The sequence below is a fragment of the Carassius auratus genome, chromosome 41 (assembly GCF_003368295.1).
Source record: "Carassius auratus strain Wakin chromosome 41, ASM336829v1, whole genome shotgun sequence".
Classification (NCBI taxonomy): Eukaryota; Metazoa; Chordata; class Actinopteri; order Cypriniformes; family Cyprinidae; genus Carassius; species Carassius auratus.
Genome location: NC_039283.1, coordinates 23,371,298 through 23,394,639, shown reverse-complemented (window position 1 = coordinate 23,394,639; position 23,342 = coordinate 23,371,298). Strand labels below are relative to the sequence as shown.

At 35.6% G+C, this 23,342-nt stretch overlaps 1 protein-coding gene across 5 annotated transcripts; it reads right to left on the bottom strand.

Annotated features, from left to right (window-relative positions):
- Positions 1 to 701: 701 nt before the first annotated feature.
- LOC113059323 (thyroid hormone receptor-associated protein 3-like) lies at positions 702 to 22,050 on the bottom strand. Of its 5 annotated transcripts, none has more exons than XM_026227742.1 (12): positions 21,744 to 22,050; positions 14,357 to 14,514; positions 8,846 to 9,688; positions 6,585 to 7,271; positions 6,266 to 6,435; positions 5,894 to 6,005; positions 5,307 to 5,391; positions 4,434 to 4,621; positions 3,714 to 3,719; positions 3,423 to 3,588; positions 3,204 to 3,341; positions 702 to 1,924 (listed from the first exon to the last, which is right to left on the bottom strand). In XM_026227742.1, the coding sequence occupies exons 2-12, from the start codon at positions 14,491 to 14,493 to the stop codon at positions 1,700 to 1,702; spliced, it is 2,757 nt and encodes a 918-aa protein (XP_026083527.1). In that variant the 5' UTR covers positions 14,494 to 14,514; positions 21,744 to 22,050; the 3' UTR covers positions 702 to 1,699. The 5 variants fall into 5 exon arrangements, with proteins under 5 accessions (XP_026083527.1, XP_026083528.1, XP_026083530.1 ...); XM_026227743.1 differs by having other exon boundaries at positions 3,204 to 3,338; positions 21,744 to 22,047; XM_026227745.1 differs by lacking the exon at positions 3,714 to 3,719 and having other exon boundaries at positions 21,744 to 22,047.
- Positions 22,051 to 23,342: the final 1,292 nt, after the last annotated feature.

Below are 23,342 nucleotides of genomic sequence, written 5' to 3'. Positions count from 1 at the left end.
ATAGTACACGAAGAACATAATCACTGCTGGGTTAACAGAAATAGTGTTAACGCTTAAAAAAAAAAAAGATTTTTCATTGTGTAAAAACAAAGGACACTTTACCATAAGCATAAAAATCCCACAGTCATTTCGACAGATCTGGTGTTGCAAGCCCTATAATCAACAAAAGAAAAGATTAGTGATACATGAAACATCAGCTGCTGCTCTCTTTATCACATGTGTTAGATATGAAATGCAGATAATTGGCAATCATATTTTAATGAAATATCTAATCATGCATGATATTATTCATCTCTATATAGATGAATATACTTGTTTTTTCATGAATGCATTTTATAACAATGTGAAGAACAATGTGTAACATTTAACCAGATTTTTAACTTATTTACTTTTATTTGTAAATATATTTTGCTGCTGAATTATCCACTAACCTAGTTTATAGTAGTATTTTTTGTCATAGATTATGATTATTTATTTGTTATTTTTCATTAAAATGAAGTTGTTTATATGTAGTAAATTGTGTTTAACACACAATAGAGTGGTGTTCAGGTCAACACAGATAAGTACAGAAATTGTACACTAAATAAAAATTGGTTGGATTGTTATCGGCAGATACTCAGAATTTTCTGTATCGGATCGGTTCTGAATTTTTTTTATTAATGCATCCCTAGTTTCTACATGACACAAAAATCAGTCAGATGTGAAATTGCTGCATTTTTTATTATTATTATTTCTGATTGTGAGTATATAAATGCAAGTCAAAATGTATATATCAGATACAGTGCAAATCAGAACCCAGACAGCTAAAATAAAATTTTAAGTATGAATGTAAATTATTCACTTTTCCTGTTTGTTTCTTTTTGTTTTGTTTTGTTTTTTACTTTTCATAATAAAATTCCCCAAAAATACAAAATAACCTTTTATTGGTATGTGAGTGACAAAATTATTACTCCATCTAAAGGTGCTTAGCCAATAGAAATAGGCTTACAATTTGAAGACAAGACACACATTTAAAAAAAAACGTATGCACACACTTATTGTCAAAAACTTGCACCTCAAAAATCTAATTTGCTAAGTCTTCAAAACATTTGTAAATTTTTTTTTTACTTTCTCTATAAGCTGTTTGTACAGTTTCAAAGTTGACATCTCTGTTTCTATAAGTAAACACACATTGGTCTCAAAGAGTTTCAATCAAATCCACAAAACATTAATATGTACATCATTTTCTTTTTCAAAAGCAACAAATAGTACATAAGCAGATATAGTTCTATACTGCTATTCTGCACTTCAGGCACCGAAGGCACCTAACCTTTGAACTAGTGGTCAACCGAAATTGATTTTTAATGCTCGATATCAACATCTAGAAAGCAGAGTGGCCAATAAAAAATATATGTATTGATTATATTGAATGGTACTTCATTTTACACATTCAAAATTCGCACACAAATAATCAGTAATCAGTCCAATTTAAACAAAACAAACAAAAAACAAAATTAAAAAATTTGCCACCAGGCTGACAAAAGCATCCTCATGAAAATAGAAAATGAAAACTACAATAAAAAAGCCCTTTCATATCAAAAAGTTTTAGATGCATAAGGAGGCTGATATTATATCCATTCTTGAGAATGTGAAGGCCAGCAAGTCTTATCCCAGGGTTTGAAGTATGATAAGGGATTATACAATTTTTACTGCTCCGTTCTCACTGGTCCTGTTCTACATCTTCTCCTTGCTGTTCGCCTTCATCTTCATCAGTGGCCTGGAATTTATCATGGGCCCATTTAGGGCTCGTATTATTGGTGGGGTTGGTATTTGTGGCCCTCCGGAGGATAAAACGTCCCTTTCCACGAATAGCATTACCGCGACCACGACCACGCACTCGCGTGTAAATCATCTTCTTCTCAGCTTCCCCATCTCTTTCACTCTGCTGCAACAACAAAAGACAGAAAATATGACCCTAATTTATTAATATAACTTAAAGGTTTGGAAACCTTTTATATGAGTTTAAGAATAATCATCAGTGTTATATTTGACTGTACATTGTATTAATATTACACATACAGGCCCTGAATGTAAGAGATTATGATACAAGGACTATTTAAAGTCCCTCTCAAGGAAAGTCTGTTCACTTGGCAGCCGTAATTGCAATGCCTCCGGGCAGCTATTTAAGGCATCCAAGACCAATTCCTATCTAAAAATGAATGGGGGAATCCTGAAATCTCAAAAACTTCCTGCTGAACTCACAATTAAAGCTGCAGTCGGTAACTTTTGACACTGTAGCGGTTAATAAACAGAACTGCTTGCGTCTGGCGGAAGAACATTGTAGTCGGAACTACTTCTCTCTGTTTATGTCTATGAAGAATCACAAATGTACTGGGTTACTCCGCTGAAGCAATCTAAAATAGTCCGAATATAAACACTTATTATAGGTGCACCCTAATGATTCAGGACAAGCTAAAAACCACTTTTGGAAAATGGATTCATGGTGTACTCGCTTATTATATACATTTTTCTACATTTTGAACACAAACAAAGTTACGGACCGCAGCTCTGATTGGTTATTTTTTACCGGGAGCGCATGACTTTCTGCAAATGGCAATAGGACCACTTGGAGGAGCCAGAGGAGCTTGATTTTTTCACAGATTATCTGTCTCATATTCTACTGTCAGGACATAATGACAGGTTTAATAAATATGTAAAAAATATATATATTTTTTACAAAAGTTACCTACTGCAGCTTTAAATTACATATTTCAAATCAGCAACAAAATCTGAAATGAACTGTCCCCAATGAATGTTGTTCCTTATGCTCAAATACCATTAAAAAAAGCTTAGATCAGCCAATTCACATGTATAATCATAAGCATGAGTCTCAGGTTTATATGGAAACCGGAGCTTCTCACGGCAGCTGCAGCGACTGGCCCTTTCATTTAGAAGGCTAGACATATTCCTCCATATTGTGCATTACAGTTTCTCCCCTTCATAAGTAATAGGAGTGAACCGTCTTTGTATATCTATAGTCTTTAATATAACCTATCTTCTTTATATGCACATTATATTAATTTGTAAATGTGTATATTTATGTGTATATATATATATTTTTTTTACTGTTATTTTACTAGAATTATGTTAATAGCTTGCTGTTTTGTTTTCCGGGAACTGTATAAAGGTGATGCAGAATGGGTGTTACAAAGTTCACAACATACTAAGAAGTATTTCTTGCTCTTGGGGGTGTATTCTTGATCCCAGTCATCATTCTTTTCTGACATGTTCATCTGTGAATCCCCATTACTGCTTCCATGGAAATTTCCTCGGTTCCAGTTTCTACCGCGTCTTCTAAGCTGCTGAGAAAACAGCAAATGGTCACCAAAAGTACCACAGCAACAAACAAACATCTTAGTTCTTCAATATCACCCAAAACGTACAAAGCCTCCTCGTGCCCATCTTCTCTCTGCAGGTTCTCCATACTCTCTAAACTCCTGTTGGACTTTGGAGAAGCCTTCTGCCTTGATCTCAGCCTCTTCTTCATGGTAAACAGAGGAAAACGATGAGGATGATGACTCAGAATGCTCCCGTTTCTTCTTGCTTTTCCTTGGGAGTGTAATAACATTAGATTCAGACATTGTTCAGCATTCTTCAGCATGTTTTTTTTTTGAATATGTGCAGTATGGCTTCATCATCATTTGCTTCTTCACCAACTATAAATTAATCTTTACCTGAATCTGAAAAAAAAAAAAATTCAGGACATTTTCAAACAATGAAAACCTTTATCCAAGATATTTAAAATGTCCAGCTGACCAGAAAGACAAAAAGATGTGTTCACACTGACAGCGATTTAATAGCTGAAGATGACCAAGTTGCTGTCCTGCTGGGCGCAAGCAGGTGTTCCTACTTGATGGTCTCAGGAGGTTAAAATCATCTGAGCTCCGCTCCCATTGGAAGTAGCTGCATCGTATTGCAGCTGTTTTTCGTAAATTTTAAATCCGCTCAATATTCGCACTGCCAACAATTTCTGTCACTCATGACGCTTCACATCACCAACTATCTTTGAAAGCGTTTGACTTCTTGTTTCTGCAGACTGCTGGGAGTGTAAACGCATCTTTAGGCCTTTTTTATAAATGTTTTTAAGGTCTCCTGAGAGGCTCAAGATGGATTTCTTGTTGGTTTCATCTTGTTTACTCTTTACTTGCCTCAACCAGATTCTTTGAAATTGCAGATTGTTTCCTGGTTGATCAAAATTGCAGTTTCAACCACATTTAGAGAAGTTATCAACATGGCAGAATTTTTTCACTTGTGAGGTCACAACAAACCCAAACAAAAACACAACTGTCAGCTTAGCTTTGTCACCAATGGTTTAGGTCTTTCTTTAATCTGTTTTTTACAACTGAACAAATGTATACTGAAGATCACTCTGACATGTCTATGCAGCAGCTTACTTAGATTTTTTGTGGTTCTTCGAGATTTTCTCAGTGGATATTTCCTTGCTTGCATCTGGAGATTTCCTCGACACTCTTCCTCCATACTCTTCCTCTCTGTGCTCTCTCTCTCCACTCAAGTATTTCTTTCTGCTCTCAATATCCAGCCGAAGGTCCATTGAATCACCTTTAGATTTTTTACCATCGACCTGCGGTGAGGAGAAAGAGATATTTTGGCCAGATGAGGGTTAGCAGCGATCTAGTAGCGTTGTGTAGCATTGTATGGGGCAGGTCCACAACGCAAAACATGGCAACAGCAGAATTAAAACAAGAGACCTTTTCTAATATAACCTTAAGTGGCATTTTGGCCTCTTACAGTCTTTCAACAGGCCGCAAAGGTAACATTTTGATTTCCTCTTACTTGCTCACAAAAAAAGATAATAAGCTAAATGAAATAATACAAAAGGCAACATTACAGGACCACAGCAGAAATACTTTCATTGGTGCTCCTGAAAGTTTGTTGTTTTTACTCGGCCTAAACACCTCACTTGTTCTTTGCAGGCTTTGAAGAGGAATACTTACTATGAGTTTTGTTTAGTGTCCTTTAAATGGATATGACATGGGAACAACTGGTCACTTCCATTTCTGACCTCTGATTTCTTGCCTCTTAGGAAGGCTTGTACCCATAGTAAAAGGTTACCATCAAACGTTGAGGGGGCATTTACAACACAACAACCTGAATGCACCTCTTTTTGCATCTCACATTTGGACTTTTATGTCTCTCTCATCAGAAACAAGAGTTTAGCGAGAGAAGGAAGCCTAAGAATGCTCTGTCCGGATCACTCGCGCAGCATTCTGTTCCAAAATATGTCATATTTCAAAATGCTCGGTCACCTTGAAGCTGTTTTCCATGGAGCTTTTCATCTCATCAATCAGAAGAGCGTGCCTCTTAAAAGCACTGGGAGAAACATCAATTCTCCTGTGAGAGTTGGAGAGAGAAATATTTTGATAAATGTTAATCCTCCTTTCTTAGAGCCTTCTAAATTGTCAACACACCAAAAAAATATTACCGTATTTTCCGGACTGCACTTTTTTTCATAGTTTGGCTGGTCCTGCAACTTATAGTCAGGTGCGACTTATTTATCAAAATTAATTTGACATGAACCAAGAGAAATGAACCAAGAGAAAACATTACCATCTACAGCCGTGAGAGGGCGCTCTATACTGCAAGAGATGCTGCTCAGTTCTCCTGTTGTCTACACTGAGCAGCATAGAGCGCCCTCTCGCGGCTGTAGACGGTAATGTTTTCTCTTGGTTCTTGGTTCTAAATAAATTCGACTTATATATGTTTTTTTCCTCATCATGACGTATTTTTGGACTGATGCGACTTATACTCAGGTGCGACTTATAGTCCGGAAAATAAGGTACTAATACGTGCATGAGAAATCAGCCTGGGAAGGTGTCCCTGAATTTTATTGTACCTGTGTATCTCTGGACTCTTTCTCTGCTTCATGAATTCTTTCTCAGCAGCTCTCCTCTGGTACATGGCAAATCGGTCATTTAGGCTCAATCCAGAGGAAGGAAAATATTGAGCTGTGGGTGGACAAAAAAAAATATTTTTTCTTTTTTTATTAAATTATGAATTCATATTTATACTTTTTAATATAAAAAATTTAGTATTTCATCAAGTGGGAAAATAATAAACCCTGGATAATACAAAAACAAATATAAAACAAAAATATTTAATAAATGAATAAATGTACTTAAAAAAAATGGAATAATACAAATACTAAGGCCAGTGTAGCCCCTCAGAACCTTGACAGCAAAAGACTTCAGCATTCAGTTTCAGTCACCTTTAATGTGATGGACAATTGAAACTATGTGTTGGGCAAACAGCTCAGATGGACTTTTGGGTGAAAGCTGAGCCTGAAGATGCTGAAGGACAGACTGAAACTCCCAATCCTTCTTATCAAGATGCAGAAAATCCAGAAGATTCCTTCTTTCATTGGTCAAAGCAGGTGTCCTGTCAAATGCAACAATGGTAAGGAAAGATACAATGAAATATAATTCAAATCTGATAGTCAGAAGCAGTCATACGCACAACAATTCAATGTTTTGCGAAGATGCAAGCAGATTCAAAAAGTCATTTCTGAGATGTGTGACAAAAATCACCTCAGAGAATCCATCCTCACACTGAATTCACTTCTTTTCATTGAAGCTCTTGGCGGGGATTCGTCATTCATAACTACAAACATCTCTTGCTCACGGTTCTCAGAGCTCCTCCTGGGCAGCAGAGTGGGTTTAGAAGAGGATTTCTCCTTTGGGTTAACATTAGAGAGCTTTTCAGGTGAGGGATCCTTAAACATGCCACTGAACTGGTCTCTCTTAGAGAGAGCAGCTAGAATATTGGCTGCTCTTTCCTGTTTATGGCAGAGCAGGAGAGCTTCCAGCTCATCGTCCCATGCCATGTCCTGCATTCTCCTGATATGCCTCTCAAACATCTCACGAGCAGACAGCGTCACTTTGCTTTTGCAGGGGTCGTTTTCCATATCCCTCACCCTATTGGAGATCTCCATTTCTTCATCATCGTCCTCACCATCCTCGCACTGAAATGTCAGTCTGTTTTGTGAACCCCTTTTAGCGGAGCTTATGGATAACTTGTTACCATCACCACTCTTGGCAGATCTGGATTTCTCCTTTCCTGCCACGTCGTAATCTACAGTGCGAGACAGCTCAATGCCTTTTTCAATAATTTCTCCATTTTCTTGATCACATACTATATCTCCATTACTTTTCCCTTTATGTGTGTTGTTGTCCCATGCAGAAGCCTGTTTTTTAAGCTTTTGCTCCTCCAGGAATCTGGTCAATGAGAGAGAGATTTTTAGTTGATCATTATTTACAATAATGTGCTCAAATACATCTGTTGTCATTTTCAGGTGACCAAGGACTTCTGCAGCAAGTCAGATTGACAGAACTATGGATAAGCTGTAATGGATTCTGTTCATTTTACCGTGCACAAATGAATGGCTTCCACTCTGAAGCAGGTAAACAAGTGTGTGCAGCCGGGGAAAATTTCACTTCATCTATTTGCAAAGTGCAAATAAAGACCTTTTTAGAACATCTAAATTACAGACTGTGAGCTGACATTTGTAAACAAGGCATATCTAGCTCCTCTTGTGTGTTGGTTCTTTCTCAGTACAGCTCTGTTGATGCATTTGAAGGGCAGATTGCAACCAACTGTGCAATCTTACTTTTTGTCTGGCACACACACAGGATTTATTGTGTTATTTCCTCTCTTACACTGACTAAAATGAAGGTAAAAAAGAAAATAGAAAGCAAATTTCAAATGCACGTAATCCATCAAAATTATGAATATCTGTCATTTATTTAGCTTGAAATGTCTAAAAAAGTATGTACAAGACAAACTTATATAGGGCTGGGCAGAAATTATGATCTTCAATTGAACAATTTACACTACACTAACAAATGACTCTTAGGAATCAGTCCTATTTACTGAATCCAAAATATACAACGTGTCAAGTGTAGCCCTGATTCCAGCAATTAATATCTCATGGGATGCTTCATTTTATGAATGGTTCAAAAAGATGAGTTACTGATTTGTATCAGTCTAAAACCCTGCACTTTATAATATATTTTTTTTTAGTTTTTAAAATAAGTCGCTCTTCAAGGATGCATTTATTTGATCAAAAATATAGGAACAACAATATTTGTAATAAATTAAATTAAAATTATGCATTTAGCAATTGCTTTTATCCAAAGTGACTTACAGTGCATTCAGGCTATCAATTTTTACTTATCATGTGTAATAAATAATTTATTTAATTAATAATTAATTGTAATAATTATTACAATTTAAAACTACATTCTATTTTAATATTTAATATATTTTAAAATATAATTTATGCCCGTGATTTATGATCCTTTAGATATCATTGTAATCTTCTGATTTGGTTCTAATTTCTTTTAAGAATTATTACATTTACATTTACATTACATTTATTCATTTAGCAGACGCTTTTATCCAAAGCTATTTTTATTAGCTTTTAATATTATCAGTGCTGAAAATGGCTTAATATTTTATGATTTTATTTTATTTACTTTTTTGGATTCTATGATTAATAGAAAGTTCAAAAGAACAGCATGTATTTGATCTTTTGTAACATTATGTCTTCAGTGACACTGAAGACTGGAATAGGCTGCTGAAAATTTAACTGCCATCACAGGAATAAAATACATTTTGAAATATAATAAAATAGAAAACAGTTGTATTAAATTGTAATAATATTTCATAATATTACTGTTTTTAATTTATTGGTGAGTCTAAGAGACTTCTTTTATCCCAAACTTTTAGGTAGTGGAAAAATGTATAAATTAACAACACGGATATTTCCATTAAAATAAAACAGACTTACTTCAATAATGCAAATGCAGTGGACATAGCAGTCGTCTCATTTGTCTGTTGGTCAATATTTGAAAAGAGTCCAAAACTATTGAAAACTGGTGTAAAGCTTTTCTTTATGGGGCTGGTGTTTGAAGGTGCAGTTTCAACACTCTTCCAGGTGGTGGCACCTTTATTAGGAGCATTCTGAGCAGGACTTGTCTCGTTGGTTGCAGAGTCAATCAGTTGGTCACTAGTGACAGTGGAGAAAACCTGCGGACTTGCCCTTTTAGGACTAGTGTCACGGTTTGTTAAAACCTGAGATTCCTCCACAGTCCTGTCTCCATCAGAGTTCCCTTCAGCCGCAGGAGAGCCTCCCACCTGCTCTGCCAGAGCCCCATCTCCTCCTCCTCGGGTTTCTTCAGGCACAGAGATGTCCTCTCTTAGATCTTTGCAACTGTGTTTGGCAGACCCAGAGTTGGAGGAGGAAGAATGGTGCGACTGAGGTGATCTCCCTGAGGACGACCTGTCAGAGCGGCGGGAATGGCTGCGGGACTGCGGGCTTTTTGACTGCTTCTTGGGAGAGCGTGAACGCGAGTGGCCCCTCTTGGGGCTGTTGGGGTGGTACTGCTGCTGCTGCTGCTGCTGATGGTGCTGCCGGAAGTTCTGCCAGTTTTTGGGGTGGTAGTTATTATATCCACCCCTTCCACCACGCTGAAAGCGACCACGGAAAAAGCCCTGACCTCTGCCCCGGAAGTAATATGGCCTTCGGAAGCCTCTATGGTTGCCTCGAAACTCCCGTTGGTTCTGGTACTCCCGCGTGTGGTTCCGCTCCCTGTTGTGGGACGGAGAATGGGATCTTGACCGAGAGCGAGACCTAGAGCATAAAAGACAATGAAAGAAATGATTGAGCGAAAAATAAAAAAAATTTAAGTTCATCGGGATATAGAAAATGACACAAAGAGATATTACATATGCTACTGTATTTTCTAAGGAACATAAAAATTATCCATTTTCAAAATTAGGGATGCACCGAATGTTAGGCAAACCAAAATTATTCAGCCCAAAATAGCAAAAAATATACATATTCCGGTGTTCGGCCTAATAAGCGAAAAGGGCGAATAATATGTACCAAACAATGACTTACACAATCAAAAAGAGACACGCACTAATGCAGCAAACATGTCGGCGATGTGAAAGTATTTCAAACTATCAGATAAACATGCAGAAATCATTAAAAGCATGAAGCACTGAAAGCGAGAGACTGTTTAGTGCTGTATAACATGTCTGCGATTAGAAGAAGAGGTGACTGATGCTGGTGGTTAGGCTACTATATGATGACTGAAATCACGAAATGTCCTCAAACGATTAGTGCATAAACTGCAGAATTATATTATGTAATGCACGCATGAATTGCATGTATTCTGACAGCACTGCATGAGCTCGGGCACCAGGGTTTAAAGTGCGACAAATATTTTCTAAAATTTGTAATGAGAATCATTTTATAAATCTGCATGCTGCAAAAAGAAGCACTGAGATCTTCCTGCGGGTTTCTGCCGAAATAAAAGTGAGAAAAACTCCATCGACATGACGGTAATGTAATTTTACAGGTGTTCTATAAAAAAAAAGAAAAAGAAAAATTGAAAAATAAGACAATAATAATGATAATAGTACCATACAACAGCTCTATTAATACATTTATTTGCCTATAACATTCATACAGTGTTCAAATTGGGATCTGTAATATATTCTTCTTCTTTTTTTTAAGAAGTCTATTCTGCTCATCAAGGCTTCCTTTAATTGTACAGTAAAAATGACATGCCTAATTCAAGTCTCAAAAATGGCCAAAAACATTATTTTACTAGCTTATTCATTTTAAGTTAAATTGTGCTTTGTTGGTTTAATGTCTGCTAGAATGTTAAAATAACGTTCAGTGTTAAGAAAACATTTTTAAATTACTGTTTTGTAATTTATTTATTTTTTATTTTAAAATCAGGACAAAACAGTGAAAAGCACATTTTGGTTATTTAATTTATGCAATGGTGAAAAAAAGGGCAAAATAGGCCTACATGGGGACATTAAAAAAAAAAAAAAAAAACATGTTCTGTTTTCAGCCTTCGACCAAGTGTTTCATTTTTTTTTCAGCTTCGGCCAAGAATTTACATTTCAGTGCATCCCTATTCAAAACATCTTCTAGACCCATATGATACCTCTATGTGAGGATCAACAGACCAGATATTTTCACTAGTAATCTCTACCTCCAGTGCAGATCACAAATCAAAGTTTAGTCAAATGTGAGTTTGTTATAATGTCAAGACATTTGGTTATGAGACACTTTAAAATGAATGAAATTTGATTTACTGATGTCCAACGTGAGGCCTTAGGTCATAACAAGAAATAACGACTTTAAAATTGTGGCATTTCCTCAAAAAAAAAAAAAAACTTTTTAAACATTTGCTTTTAAACATTTTATTTTAAACATTTTAAACATTTGCTTTTATTTAGCTTTTTGTCCTTTTTGGAGCTTGAATGCCCAGTAGTTGTATTAAAAAAAAGATTATCTTAAAAGAATGTGTAATAATAATAATAATAAATTATTTTGTTATTAAATAAATAATAATAAAATATGAACTATCCCTTTAAATCAGAATGATAATTGATAACGTTAATATAAACGTTCTAAAACTAAAAGGACACTCAATATAGACTTTTTTTTTTTCCAAATATACAAGAAATATGTAATCTGTGTATTCCATTACTGATTAAACTAATTCAAAGATTTAAGATCAATAATTAGTGTAACAATATTTCACGTAATTCTTTCAAGTTGTACACACTTTTGCTACCACCAATTACATTTAAAAGCTTTAGGTGCAAGGTCAACTTCAGCCACATGGTGGCCCTGTTGTTCTATTTATGAACACATCTATAGTCAGTAGTTATTGATTCTTGTCTCTTTCAGCGTGTCTTAACATCACAAACACTGATATTAACTGACTACACAACTTGCGCATACAAGTATTTCATTCTGTGCATTACACTCAGATCTATAGAATATTCAATATGAATATATCGAATATAATCTCATTGTAAAAAGAACAAACACTTGAGACATTTCAACACTATATGCACATGCCAACTATGTCAGACAATAAAATGATAAAAGACATGCAATTATGTCTAGCATTGAATTCAAACCTGTCATTCTAGTATAGTGTTATTTTTCATCATTTGGAAAGTGAAACCGTGTTGAAAATGATTATCCAACTAAAGCACTCTGCAACCAGTTTACAATCAAACAAACAACTACAACCATAATGACATTAACAATAATCTACAGTTTTGGTTGGTTTTGTACTCACCTGATGCATTTTTTCATTGGAATACAAAGTAAGAAGGTAGTGCACAGAGCAACATGATACTCTCACAGCGAGCAAGAGGGACTTTGCATCTCTTCTAGTGAGCGCGGATGGAAAGAGTCAGTCACATGGGTCATATGGGAAAGATTTGTACTCTCTTTCTACGAAGCAAAGAGGAGGTTCTCAGCCTGCCAGTTACAACACATTAGCTTTGCACAGAGAGTAGACTTTAACTGAAGGTAACAATTACAACAATTACTCTAAAGCTATTTATCCACTAGTTAACTTCAGTTAGAATTAAAATTCTGTCATTATTTAGCCGGTCCCATATAATTTAAAAAAGACAATTTTATTTCTTCTCTGAAGCACAAAAGCAGACATTTTACTTGCACTGGTTGCACTTTTTCCTGTAGGCCTATACAATGAATGGAAACTGAGGCATTTAATCTACAAACTGAACACCTTTTAGTCATTATTGACTGTAAACGTTGATATTTTAGCTCACATCTCACAGGTGATCAATGAATAATGACATAATTTTTGGTCCGTTTGTCAAAAGGCTATTATATGACTTCAGACATAATAAGACTTAAATAGTGCAATTGTCCTCTTTAACTGTAATTGCGCTTGAAAAAAGCAACTAGTAGAATTCTACAGTACAATTATTTTATGTTCCACAGAAGCAAAAGGAAAAACAGGTCTGGAATGACAATTCCACGAAACGGGGTATTTATAATTTGGAAGTAACTGCATTTTCATCCACTTATGCCTATGAGTTTTCATTAGACAGTTTGACTTCATTCAAAGCCATATGCTTCATTCTTCTGACATGTATGCGTCAAGCTTTTTCTAACAGCAGAACCTTTCTGAAACTGTGGTCAGCAATAAGAGACCAGGCTCACCAGATTTCCCTTGCAAATAAGGGACATCAGATTTTTCCCTCTGCAAAATCTATTTGCATGAAAAATCATTGTACATATCATTGTACATTGTACATACATATTGTACATTGTACAAAGCATTGTACATATCTCTGAATGCTCTCAATGTGTCAACCACACAAGAAAAAGTATCCATGCTAATAGGGAAAAAAATCATACATCCTCAAAAAAAGAAAAAATGAAACAAAATAACCAGAGTACCACAAGTATGTATCTGTTTTTGTCTAATACAGAGCAGAGTTTTTTTTGTTTTGTTTTTTGCAGGGACAATTTACATTTGCTACCTAACAGGCTCCACTGTGCTGTAAGCACAAAACCAGCATTCCTATGAGAATGAGTACAATTTTACCATGGGAAATAAGAAAGTGTGGTGAGCCTTTCCAAAGCCACAGCCCTTACCAAATATCAGTCTTTATGCATTGCTGATGAACACATGGAGAGTAAGATTACGGTGACTGAACAACCCCTTTTCAACAAGTGAGGAAGCCAGAGTAAAGGTGCTATAAAAGCACAGGGTGCTTTAATGTATGTTTATCTTACATAACTTTGGCCTGGCAGCTGTGGCTAAATGGCTGAGACTGGCACTAGAATATTGATTTTAATTTAAAAAGAGTCATGGATGGGAAGCCGAGCATGAGTCACATGGTGGGTGTTTAGAAATGAAGTTCCAGTGTGTGTTTACGAACATAGTGAGAAGTTAACAGTTTTCCAACCCACTCAATCATTAAGCACATCTGTCAAGACACAGTGAGCATTATTGTGTTTAGATTTGTACTTTATAGTATGGTCAGAATGAGTAGCTAAAGATCAGTGTTTACCAAGCGCAAGATTATAAGTAGACCCAGATGTAATCTTTCTTCTTGCATTTTCTGGGTTTATTTATTGCAAAATTGTGAGCTAATTCCACGTGGGCCTGATTGTAAGACAGCAAAAGAGGCTAAATGAATCTGCATGAATGACTCAATAGTCAGGAAAATGAAAAGAAATACTGCCGATTACTTTTTAAGAGATAATTTCATTCGTTTTTCCTCTTTTTGGAGAGGAATGAAAGTGAGGACTAAAACTTGAAAGTACAAAATCTCAAACTCAAAACTGAAATTAATAATCGAAACTGCACATCTGCACACGCCTGTTTTGTGCGCTGCAGTAATGGTAACCATCTCATTTTTAATTTGCTAAATATTTTGTATGGCATGATGATTGCAAAGTCAGTAACTTCTGTTTATTAGCATACTGGACACTTACCCGTATCTGCGCTTCCTTGATCTAGGTCTAGGGCTGCTTCGTGATCTGGAGCGAGAGCGGGAATCAGAGCGGCATCTTGATCTGGAGGCCGATCGAGAGTGAGACCTGGACTCTGATTTCTTTGTCTTATTAGACATTGTGGCCTTTCACATACGTGCCTGTAACAGAATGCAAACCATTCAGACCAGCAACTTACAAAAAGGAAGTTAATATTCATCAAGTAATTTAAAAATGTAATTTAAAAAAAATATAAGTCCAATTATTCTTTCAGTAAAAAAAGCAAGGGAAATAGAGTTTATAGTGTTACAGGGGCTTGCTTGAATTAAAAAAATTCAATGTAAATCACCACTCATCAATTTACATTGAGGTGTTTTTTTCTCTGGGACATTAAGAAGGCTTGGCTGTGGAGTATTACATTTTCCATGTCTTCAAATTACAGTTTTTCAGGCTACAACCTTGAAAAAAAAGAGCACAAAAGCTTTGTTTAAAGGCACAGCAGGAATTAATTATGGAATACCGAGCAAATGTCAATCTTTGAGTCTGTTTATGTGAGGGATAATCAACAGATAGTCTGCCATTTCTCAATGATAATTTACAGTCTGTTTATTTTGAGATAATGACTGGCTAATTATACATTATACCACTCACTACACAGCTAAATATTTATTTGAGTTAAATGATTTTATCTTCTTACCTATACATTATCTTAAAGTTTTCACAAAGAAAAAACAATCATTACAACAATCAGCCAACAATTCAACAATATTAATCAGTAATGTAATATACTGTAGTAATTTTCACTACAATTGATAACTCAGACTTAAGACAGCATCTTTTGTTTGTCTCTCACAGTGTGATGCCAGAGGCATCAAAATAAGCGCCAGTTTCAGTTACTGATGAGAAGCAACAGTGCAGCAGTCTGGTTCTGGAAGTAAAACCACATTATTTCCTCCATAGGGGAATTCAGTGGAAAAACAGTTCTGAAACCAAAGTCGCTGAAAAATGATGGCCACTATTACACTATATTAGTAAGTATAAGAGTGCTGAATGTCATGATGTACTGTAGAATATTTTAGAGCAGTGTATAATTTCTGTACCAAGTAATGGTAAAAACAATGACAGGGGAAATCCACTTAAAAAAGTAATGTCATAAAAATAGTCATAAAAATAGGCTAACGGCTTAAAGTGTTCTCTATACATTAAAAAGGGATAGGAGAAAGTATTTTAACACTGAAAATGCACACTTCAGCCTTAATTAATCTGACTTTCTTAAAGACAAAAAGATTTAAATATACACTGTATGTGTTAAGTCTATTCACAAGAACAACTGTGAGGAAATGCTGCAGGTTTGGCAGAAAAGATGAAAAGTGACGCCACATTAGCATGGAGGCGAGAGTGATTTACTAGCTCTTTAATGTTATGCCCAATGTATTTAAAGATGTGTTGAAAGGTGATTCTGCCTATTGTCTGTCATCTTTACCCTCCGCAAATGCCCCCAACTGTTTAGCTGGACTCACACTTGGGTTTTTACCACAGGGAACACTGGTGATCAAAGAGAGACAGCACTGTGGCTCAAAATAGACTTGCACACGAGATAAAGAGATAGCTTTTGAGTTCACTGCGATGGCTGCAAATATTCATACTATAAGGTGCATCTTGACTGCTTGTCACCATACCTGTCATGACCGTAATCATAGATGTGCAAATACACATAATGATAGATCTGTATTAATGTTATAAGATAGTACAATTAATTAAAGCTCCTAAACATTGATTCAAATCCTGGCTAAATTTATTAGCTATCTTTGCACTCATTACTAAGTGTGACACCATCAAGCTATTAGTTTACTTTATTTGGACAGAAATAGCATGATGACGCACCACAAACAATTAGCTGTCAGTTCACTTGTCCATTAGGACTGCTAACATAAGGATCTCAGATAGATCCTTAAGGCCCGTTCACACCAAGAACGCTAACTATTACGATAACTGTATTAGCATCCATACAAAAGTTCATCAACTGGAAATAAACTCTTTAAAAGAGATTTCAACTATATTGTTTTTTTATTGTCATTATTGTTATAATTGTGGTGTGGACTGCACTTTTTTTTTACTTCTAACTTCACTGTCCTCATCTGTAAGACACTTTGGATAAAAGCGTCTGCTAAATGAATAAATGTAAATGTAACTGTTATCTTTAACTTTTCTTTTTTTATGTCATTCTTGGTCTGAATAGCCCTTTTTATGTTCAATGAAATGCTAGACTTTCTCTTGGCTTTGCTAAAGTGAAGGAACAAGTCTCAAGATTTACTGCCATTTTTAGTAATCCTACATATGATGTGCATTTCACCACAGCACTCCAGAAAAGTTTTTTGGGAGCTCTTCCTTTTTGCGACTCATCAGAAGTAGTATTGCACACAGGAAATTGCAGACTAAACATTTACGCTACAATTCAGTATGGTGTCTTTGTGTAGCTACAGCATGCGAGTCTGAGCAGATCTGTGCTGCTGCTTCAGAAAACATTGGCTGAAATTAACTTAAAGCCTTTTTTTTTATTCCTTTTGACTGCTTGTTGGTTTTGGCCAGCAGTCCATAATTTCCTGCAGCCTCCAGACATCCAGATATTTGGCTTGTGCAAAGTTTCTAAGCTACTTTACTCCTACCGTATACTGAAGTACTATAGGAATCACACGTTTACATAAAGTACGTCAGCTAAGACATCTGCAGACCTGCCAACATTTACGCATTTTGATTAGCAGTTACGCATTTTGACCTCAAGGTACGCTGGTACGATTTGTCACTCTTAACCAAAGTCTCTTTAAGACAAGTCATGTCACTCGGCAGCCATCATTGAAATGCCTCTCGGGCATCCAAGTGCAACTCCTATCTCTTTGAATTGGGAGACATTGAGTTCTCCAAATGGTTCACTAAGATTAAATTTCATATTTGAAATCATCAAAGAAATCTGACAACTGTGTTAGAAATGTTGTTTCTTTTGCTCAAATAGCGTTATAAAAACGTATTTTTGAGTCTAGACCAGCCAGTGCACACGCGCAGTCCTAAGAGCACGTCTTGGAAAGCTAACTGTTTCTATAGCAACTGGGATTTCTAACGGCAGCTTCATTGACATGTGCCTTAACCAATTAGCGTTGGTCTTTCATTCAGAAGGCAGAGCTTCCTGTGATTGAGCGGCCATATTGAGCGTTGCATTTTTCCCCATTCAAAACTATACAATTGACACGTCTTGGGTTTTGGTTTTGCATTTAAATAATTTCTGCATTTTATTTCTCTCCTAGTAGCCTATAGTTTGCAGTTTCAGTTCAAAGCGGCTTGCGCTCGCCACGTCAGATTGTCAGACAGAAAGGCTGTGTGTGAGGCTGACAAAGACTTGCTGTTTAATGTGTTTGAGATGTGACGTTTTCCTTAATGCATATCTTGCATTTCACAGGTATTTTGTCCATCTGTAAATGTTAAAAAAAGCTATGGAAATATTTCCATTTTGCTGTCAGAAGCAGTGGCAGCTCGTCGGGGGAGGTAATGTTAATAATCTTAATTAATGTTAATAAAATTCATAATTAATTTCAGTTCATGTCTCAGAATGTATATATTTTTGTTTGTAATTTCACATTTACCAATTCCATAACGTGAAAGCGCCGCTTTTCTATTGAGAATGTGCCGAATCTGCTATTGTAATTACAACCACTAAGTGATAGAGAATGGGAGGGGGAGGCCAGGGGAGAGATGAGCTCTCATGCCTCCGTTGTAAAAAAAATTTGCCAATCAGCATCGATTGTTCACTTTCCACGCTGAGGAGTTTGGAGAAAAGGAACATCATAGAGGAGGCTAAACTCCCTTCTGGTATATCAACCAATCATCATAGAAACGTAAATCACATTTAAACATAAATCATTAGTTTGAACGTCTCCCATAGCAGCTGGGCTGATAATGTACCAGGTACTTATGATGAGAAGCGATATTTGATCGCCAACAGATTTTCCAAGCTGTCATTCAAACAGTATATATACAAATGTAAAATAAAGGGAGCTAGAACTATGGGCTACAGCAGTAGGCCTAATTAAATAGCACAACAGGCAGCTCTCTTTTAACACAGACTTTTAAGAATGGATGGATGTTTGTTTTTTAAGTGATAGGACAGGTAAGTGCTGTATGTATGTTGTTTTCTTTACGTTTTCTGACTAAAAGCCACCAAAAAGCCATTTTAAAGTGTTTAAGCAAATAATAATAATAACGATCAGCAGGGATCCCCAGACCATTACAATTAATGTGCATCCTCCATACTTTAAAACCTATGAGCTGCCACTGGTCAGAAGTGCATGAGCTTTTGCTTTGCGATTCTCCGCTAAACTCCACAGACTTGAGTCCCACCGCACATACACGGCAAACAGACTGAGCTCAATGAAATAGGAGAGCTGTAACTCTGATTAAAATATACAATTTGCTGAAATTTTTAAACCTAGAAGTATGTGTATTTGTATGATAGCAATAACTGTAAAGTTTAATGGGGTAATTAAAATAGCCTTTTATTTTTTTATTATCTATGTTTTTAGATTGCATTGTTACATTGTTAGAACTACTTGTTTCTTTTTTAAATAGCATTAAAAAACTAAATAGCAAAAATGTACTAAACTGTTACGGTAAACAGTTACAGTAAACAGGAATGTACAAACAGTACAACCCCACCACCACCACCACCACGCTGAAAAAATTCAAAGTTTGGCAGGTCTGCATCTGGTGTTCAACAACCCAGCAGAAACAGTTTCTCATTCACAGTTAGTTTCAGATGCTTAAAATAGAGAAAGCAAAAAAACAAGTCTACAGATACTTTGATCTGTAAACAGTATTGCTTCCCATCTGCAAATGAGGTCTATCTAATTGACTCATAAGGGTTGAGGAGTCTGATCATGACACTTTTATGATAATGAAGGCATATTTGCATGGGTTAAGAAATTATGTAGGATTCATTTTAAAGCATGGTATCATTTGGTTAATAAAGAGTAGCTGTCTTGTAATCCTTCTGTAGATAATCCTTAATTTTCCTCAATAAAGTATCTAAGTGTCTATTTGCCTATATGGGAGTGGAGTGTGGTCCGTGGCCTGATCAACAGGATTTGATAGCTAAATCTGTGACAAACATCTCCTGTGGTCATTAACTTTTGTGCCGTCATTACATCACACATGCACACACATCTACTAGATACCTCCCAACAGTGACAGCTGCATTTGGACCTTCTCACCTGTTCGATTAAAGGGGGAGAGTTGATATAAACAATGGAGCAACCCGACACGACCACAATTTGTTCCCAACACTCAATCAGCCGCTCTATTACTGAGACCACAGATGTGACACCAGCAGCACTAAAATCCCATTTGTTATCTGCATTAGTCTATGCAGCAAAAGAGACACTTATCAACAGCCACAGCAACTGCTACGTTCTTCCAAAGACTCCACAGATGTGTGAAAACCTCTTTGAAGTGTACAAAGCATATGAGCTTTGGAGCCCACAGCTTTAGAGATAAACATTTGATTGATTGTGGAATTTAAAATCAATGTCTTCAACAACTCTTATATTAACTGAAGTATGGATGCGTTGCACGACATTACATGAAGCTCTATAATTTTCGCTTGCAATGAGATGCAGCTTCTCAAGGCTCAAAGAGTTTCACATCCTGTCAACATTTACTCACCACCATAACGTCTGCATGTTTTTCTATTTTATTTAGGCCACAGATGTAGATATTCACAATAAGTAAATTGTGGCTAATGGCTGTTGAAGTGTTCTAAAGTCAAATGATAGATAGCCTATGTGTCAAGAGTTGCTTCTGGTTGATAAAAGTCATCTCACCATTAACTTTCATTGAACAGAACAGGGCAGCGAGAACATAATAGACATAAGACACAAAACCCTGCGTATAGAGGAAACTTTTTTTAGTTATTCATTTGAAATGACTTGTGTCTCATCTTGCTGTCATCGCTGCATTTTTTAGCCTCTGGTGATTTCACATGGAAACTCATCAGTTGAAGGTCTTCTCTATTTAAGTCTTATTCGAGGATGGAGAACTGATGTAATAATAGCTCACAAGCTCCCTGTAGTCTGTTTGACAAAACTGATTATTAAAAAAAAGAAGAAAAAAAATGGGCTGCTGAACAAACTTTCCAAATTAAGTGAGTTACTGAAAAGGCAAGAATTATTTTTCCAAGAGCATGTTTCACAAAGCCAAAAGTTACTGGATAGTCTTACACAATGTACAAACCTAAACGCAAATTGTAGTTGAAAAGATTTAAGATTATTTAAAGAAATGTGTAACACATTTTATGGCATTACGATGTCATTTCTGACATACAAAATGATTTGTCAGAGTCACACATCGGTCGCAGTGATTTTGCCATCAACATCTCTTGTTGATCCTGGATCAACATTATTGTCCAAAAAATATCTAACCCAATCCCTGCCCCTAAACATAACGCTACCCATAATTTATTCCTAAAATCAGAGGAAAAGTATAGGTGAAAAACGAGGATGTTGAAGCATCTAACCCTGATTGTAAACCTAAAACTGACATTTCTTGAAAACCTATCCCTCAGTTCTGATTAGCTGATTGTAATGTTGTTCCAGGATCAACAAGGATGTTGATCCAGGAACATGTACTGGTCTCATCCTTCATTAATTAAGACTTTAAAACAAATCTCGTTTTTGTAGGCCTACATTATCAGACATTCCCTCTTAATTTTCATAAAATGATGCTGGGTTGTTTTTACCCAACTTTGGGTCAAATATGGACTAACCTAACTTATGGTTTAAAAATGTTATGTAAAAATTGAAACAACCCCGCATTTTTTTGAGTGATTCTAGAAGGTAAGATTATATGGTAAAAAACACAAAAAGTAGCATGATAGGCGCAAAAAGTATGTTTAAATAATGAATTCCATGCCCAGGACAAAAGAATGAAAATGGATCAAAATTATTAACTTTGTGAATTAAAAACTGACAATGTAATGCAGCAGTCTGTAAACCGATGGTTTCAAATTGTATTTTGTTAATATTTGGAACCTGGTGTAGAACCATTGTTTTATATATATATATATATATATATATATATATATATATATATATATATATATATATATATATATATATATATACTTTTAATTAATTATAAAACCTTACTATGATCATTAAAACTTGGCATCAGCAACCAGTGTCACCAAAAACATGAATTAAACAAAGCACCGTCTCAAAGCAGAGTTCCCAAAGTTCCCAGGGTATATAAAATATATATATATAAAATAAAATAATATTAATAATAAAATTATATCCTCTTTTATTCCACTCTATTCTAAGTTAAAAAAAAAAAAAAAAACACTTACCATATAATTCGATTTAGTCCAGGGTGAGAAGATGCATCTACTGTCAAATGTTACAGTTCACTGAAATGCTTTCCCTTCGTTTAAAAAGAATACAGCTTTCGTTTTATATTATTATAGTAGCTATTTAAATCATTCTGACGGAGAAGGCGGCAATATCCAGTCCGTTTCATATGAAGTATCCGCATTCAAAACGTATTTTAATTCCAAATGACAAACGTGTCGTATTAAGTTGTAACCCACCCGTGAACACGGTGCACTGTTCAAGTCAAATGATGTAAAGCAGCTTTAAGTGCTCACAGTAACAGACTGGGGGTGTGACACAGCAGAGATACACCGTGGAAACTACAGGCTGCTCGGATCAAGTTTCTCTCCTGCATTCTGCTGTCAATCAAATGCATGCTGACAGCTAGCCACGCCCCTAAATGAGTTAAAGGAACAGGCGCTCCTTTTCAGATTCTTTGTACATGCTAGGATCTTACTGTTTTTGTTATACAGTATAAAAATTCAAATAAAATAAACAGTAAAAATACAGTAAATATGGTTTAAAGTGAATAATATACTAAGTGTATAGTTACTGACTATACATTTATTTATACAATCTACATGTATTAAAGATTATGAGGTTGCCAATTAAGGAAAGCTGCCGAAAATTAGTATAATCTTCTTTCCACCAGTACAAGTTGTTGTGTTGCATACATTTTAGGCTGCTTGCAATGCTAAAAAAAAAAATAATAATCTATGACATAAGATAAAAATCTAAATATAACTCTGTTTTGGTCTTGTGAGAGAGTGCAGTGGCAGTTCGTTGCACTGACTAGATAAGCTCTCCTCTTGTTGAGGATGGTAATAGCCTAGCTAATAAAAAAGTAAGACCAGTCATTTATTAACATTAGACTGGAATTTGCAAATGCATCTGCATCTGATCAAAAGGAAGCATATAAGGTGTGATGAAAAAAGAACAAGACATTATTTTATTTATAGACCCAAGAAATGGCTTAATTAAAGGCTATTTAAAGGAAGAGTTCACTCATATGGAACATTTTCTGTTTGAACTCTCATTTTGACGCCACCCATTCACTGCAGAAGATCCTTTGATGAACAAGGGATGTAATGCTAAATTTCTCCAAATCTGTTCAGATGAAGAAACAAAGCAAAGGGTGCAAACTTTTGGGTGAACTACAGTATCCTTTAAGAAATCATGATGAATTAGTCTTTCAGGTAGGCCTAAAAATGTATGTCAGGACTGAACAGTCCAAAAAGCAATACTGTAAAATAATGAATTATGGGCTTGTAATTCTCATTTAAAAAATTAAGGTGATAATTAAAAATAATGTGTAGATTCCGCTAAAGAAAATGTGATTCAGTGTAGTATAGAAAATATTGAGGACCTTTTACTAATGGAACCAAGAGATGTGTTTTCCTCATTTTAAGCAAAACATACAGTTTTGATCCTTGAATTGAGGAACTGACTAAACTAAAATAATAATAATAATAATACTAATAAAGAAATGAAGGCTACCTATTCATTTTAAGAGTATTAACTCAATTTTGCAGTTTTATTTTAGAGGTGATTGTTAGTTCCCTGAATGCTTTGCATGT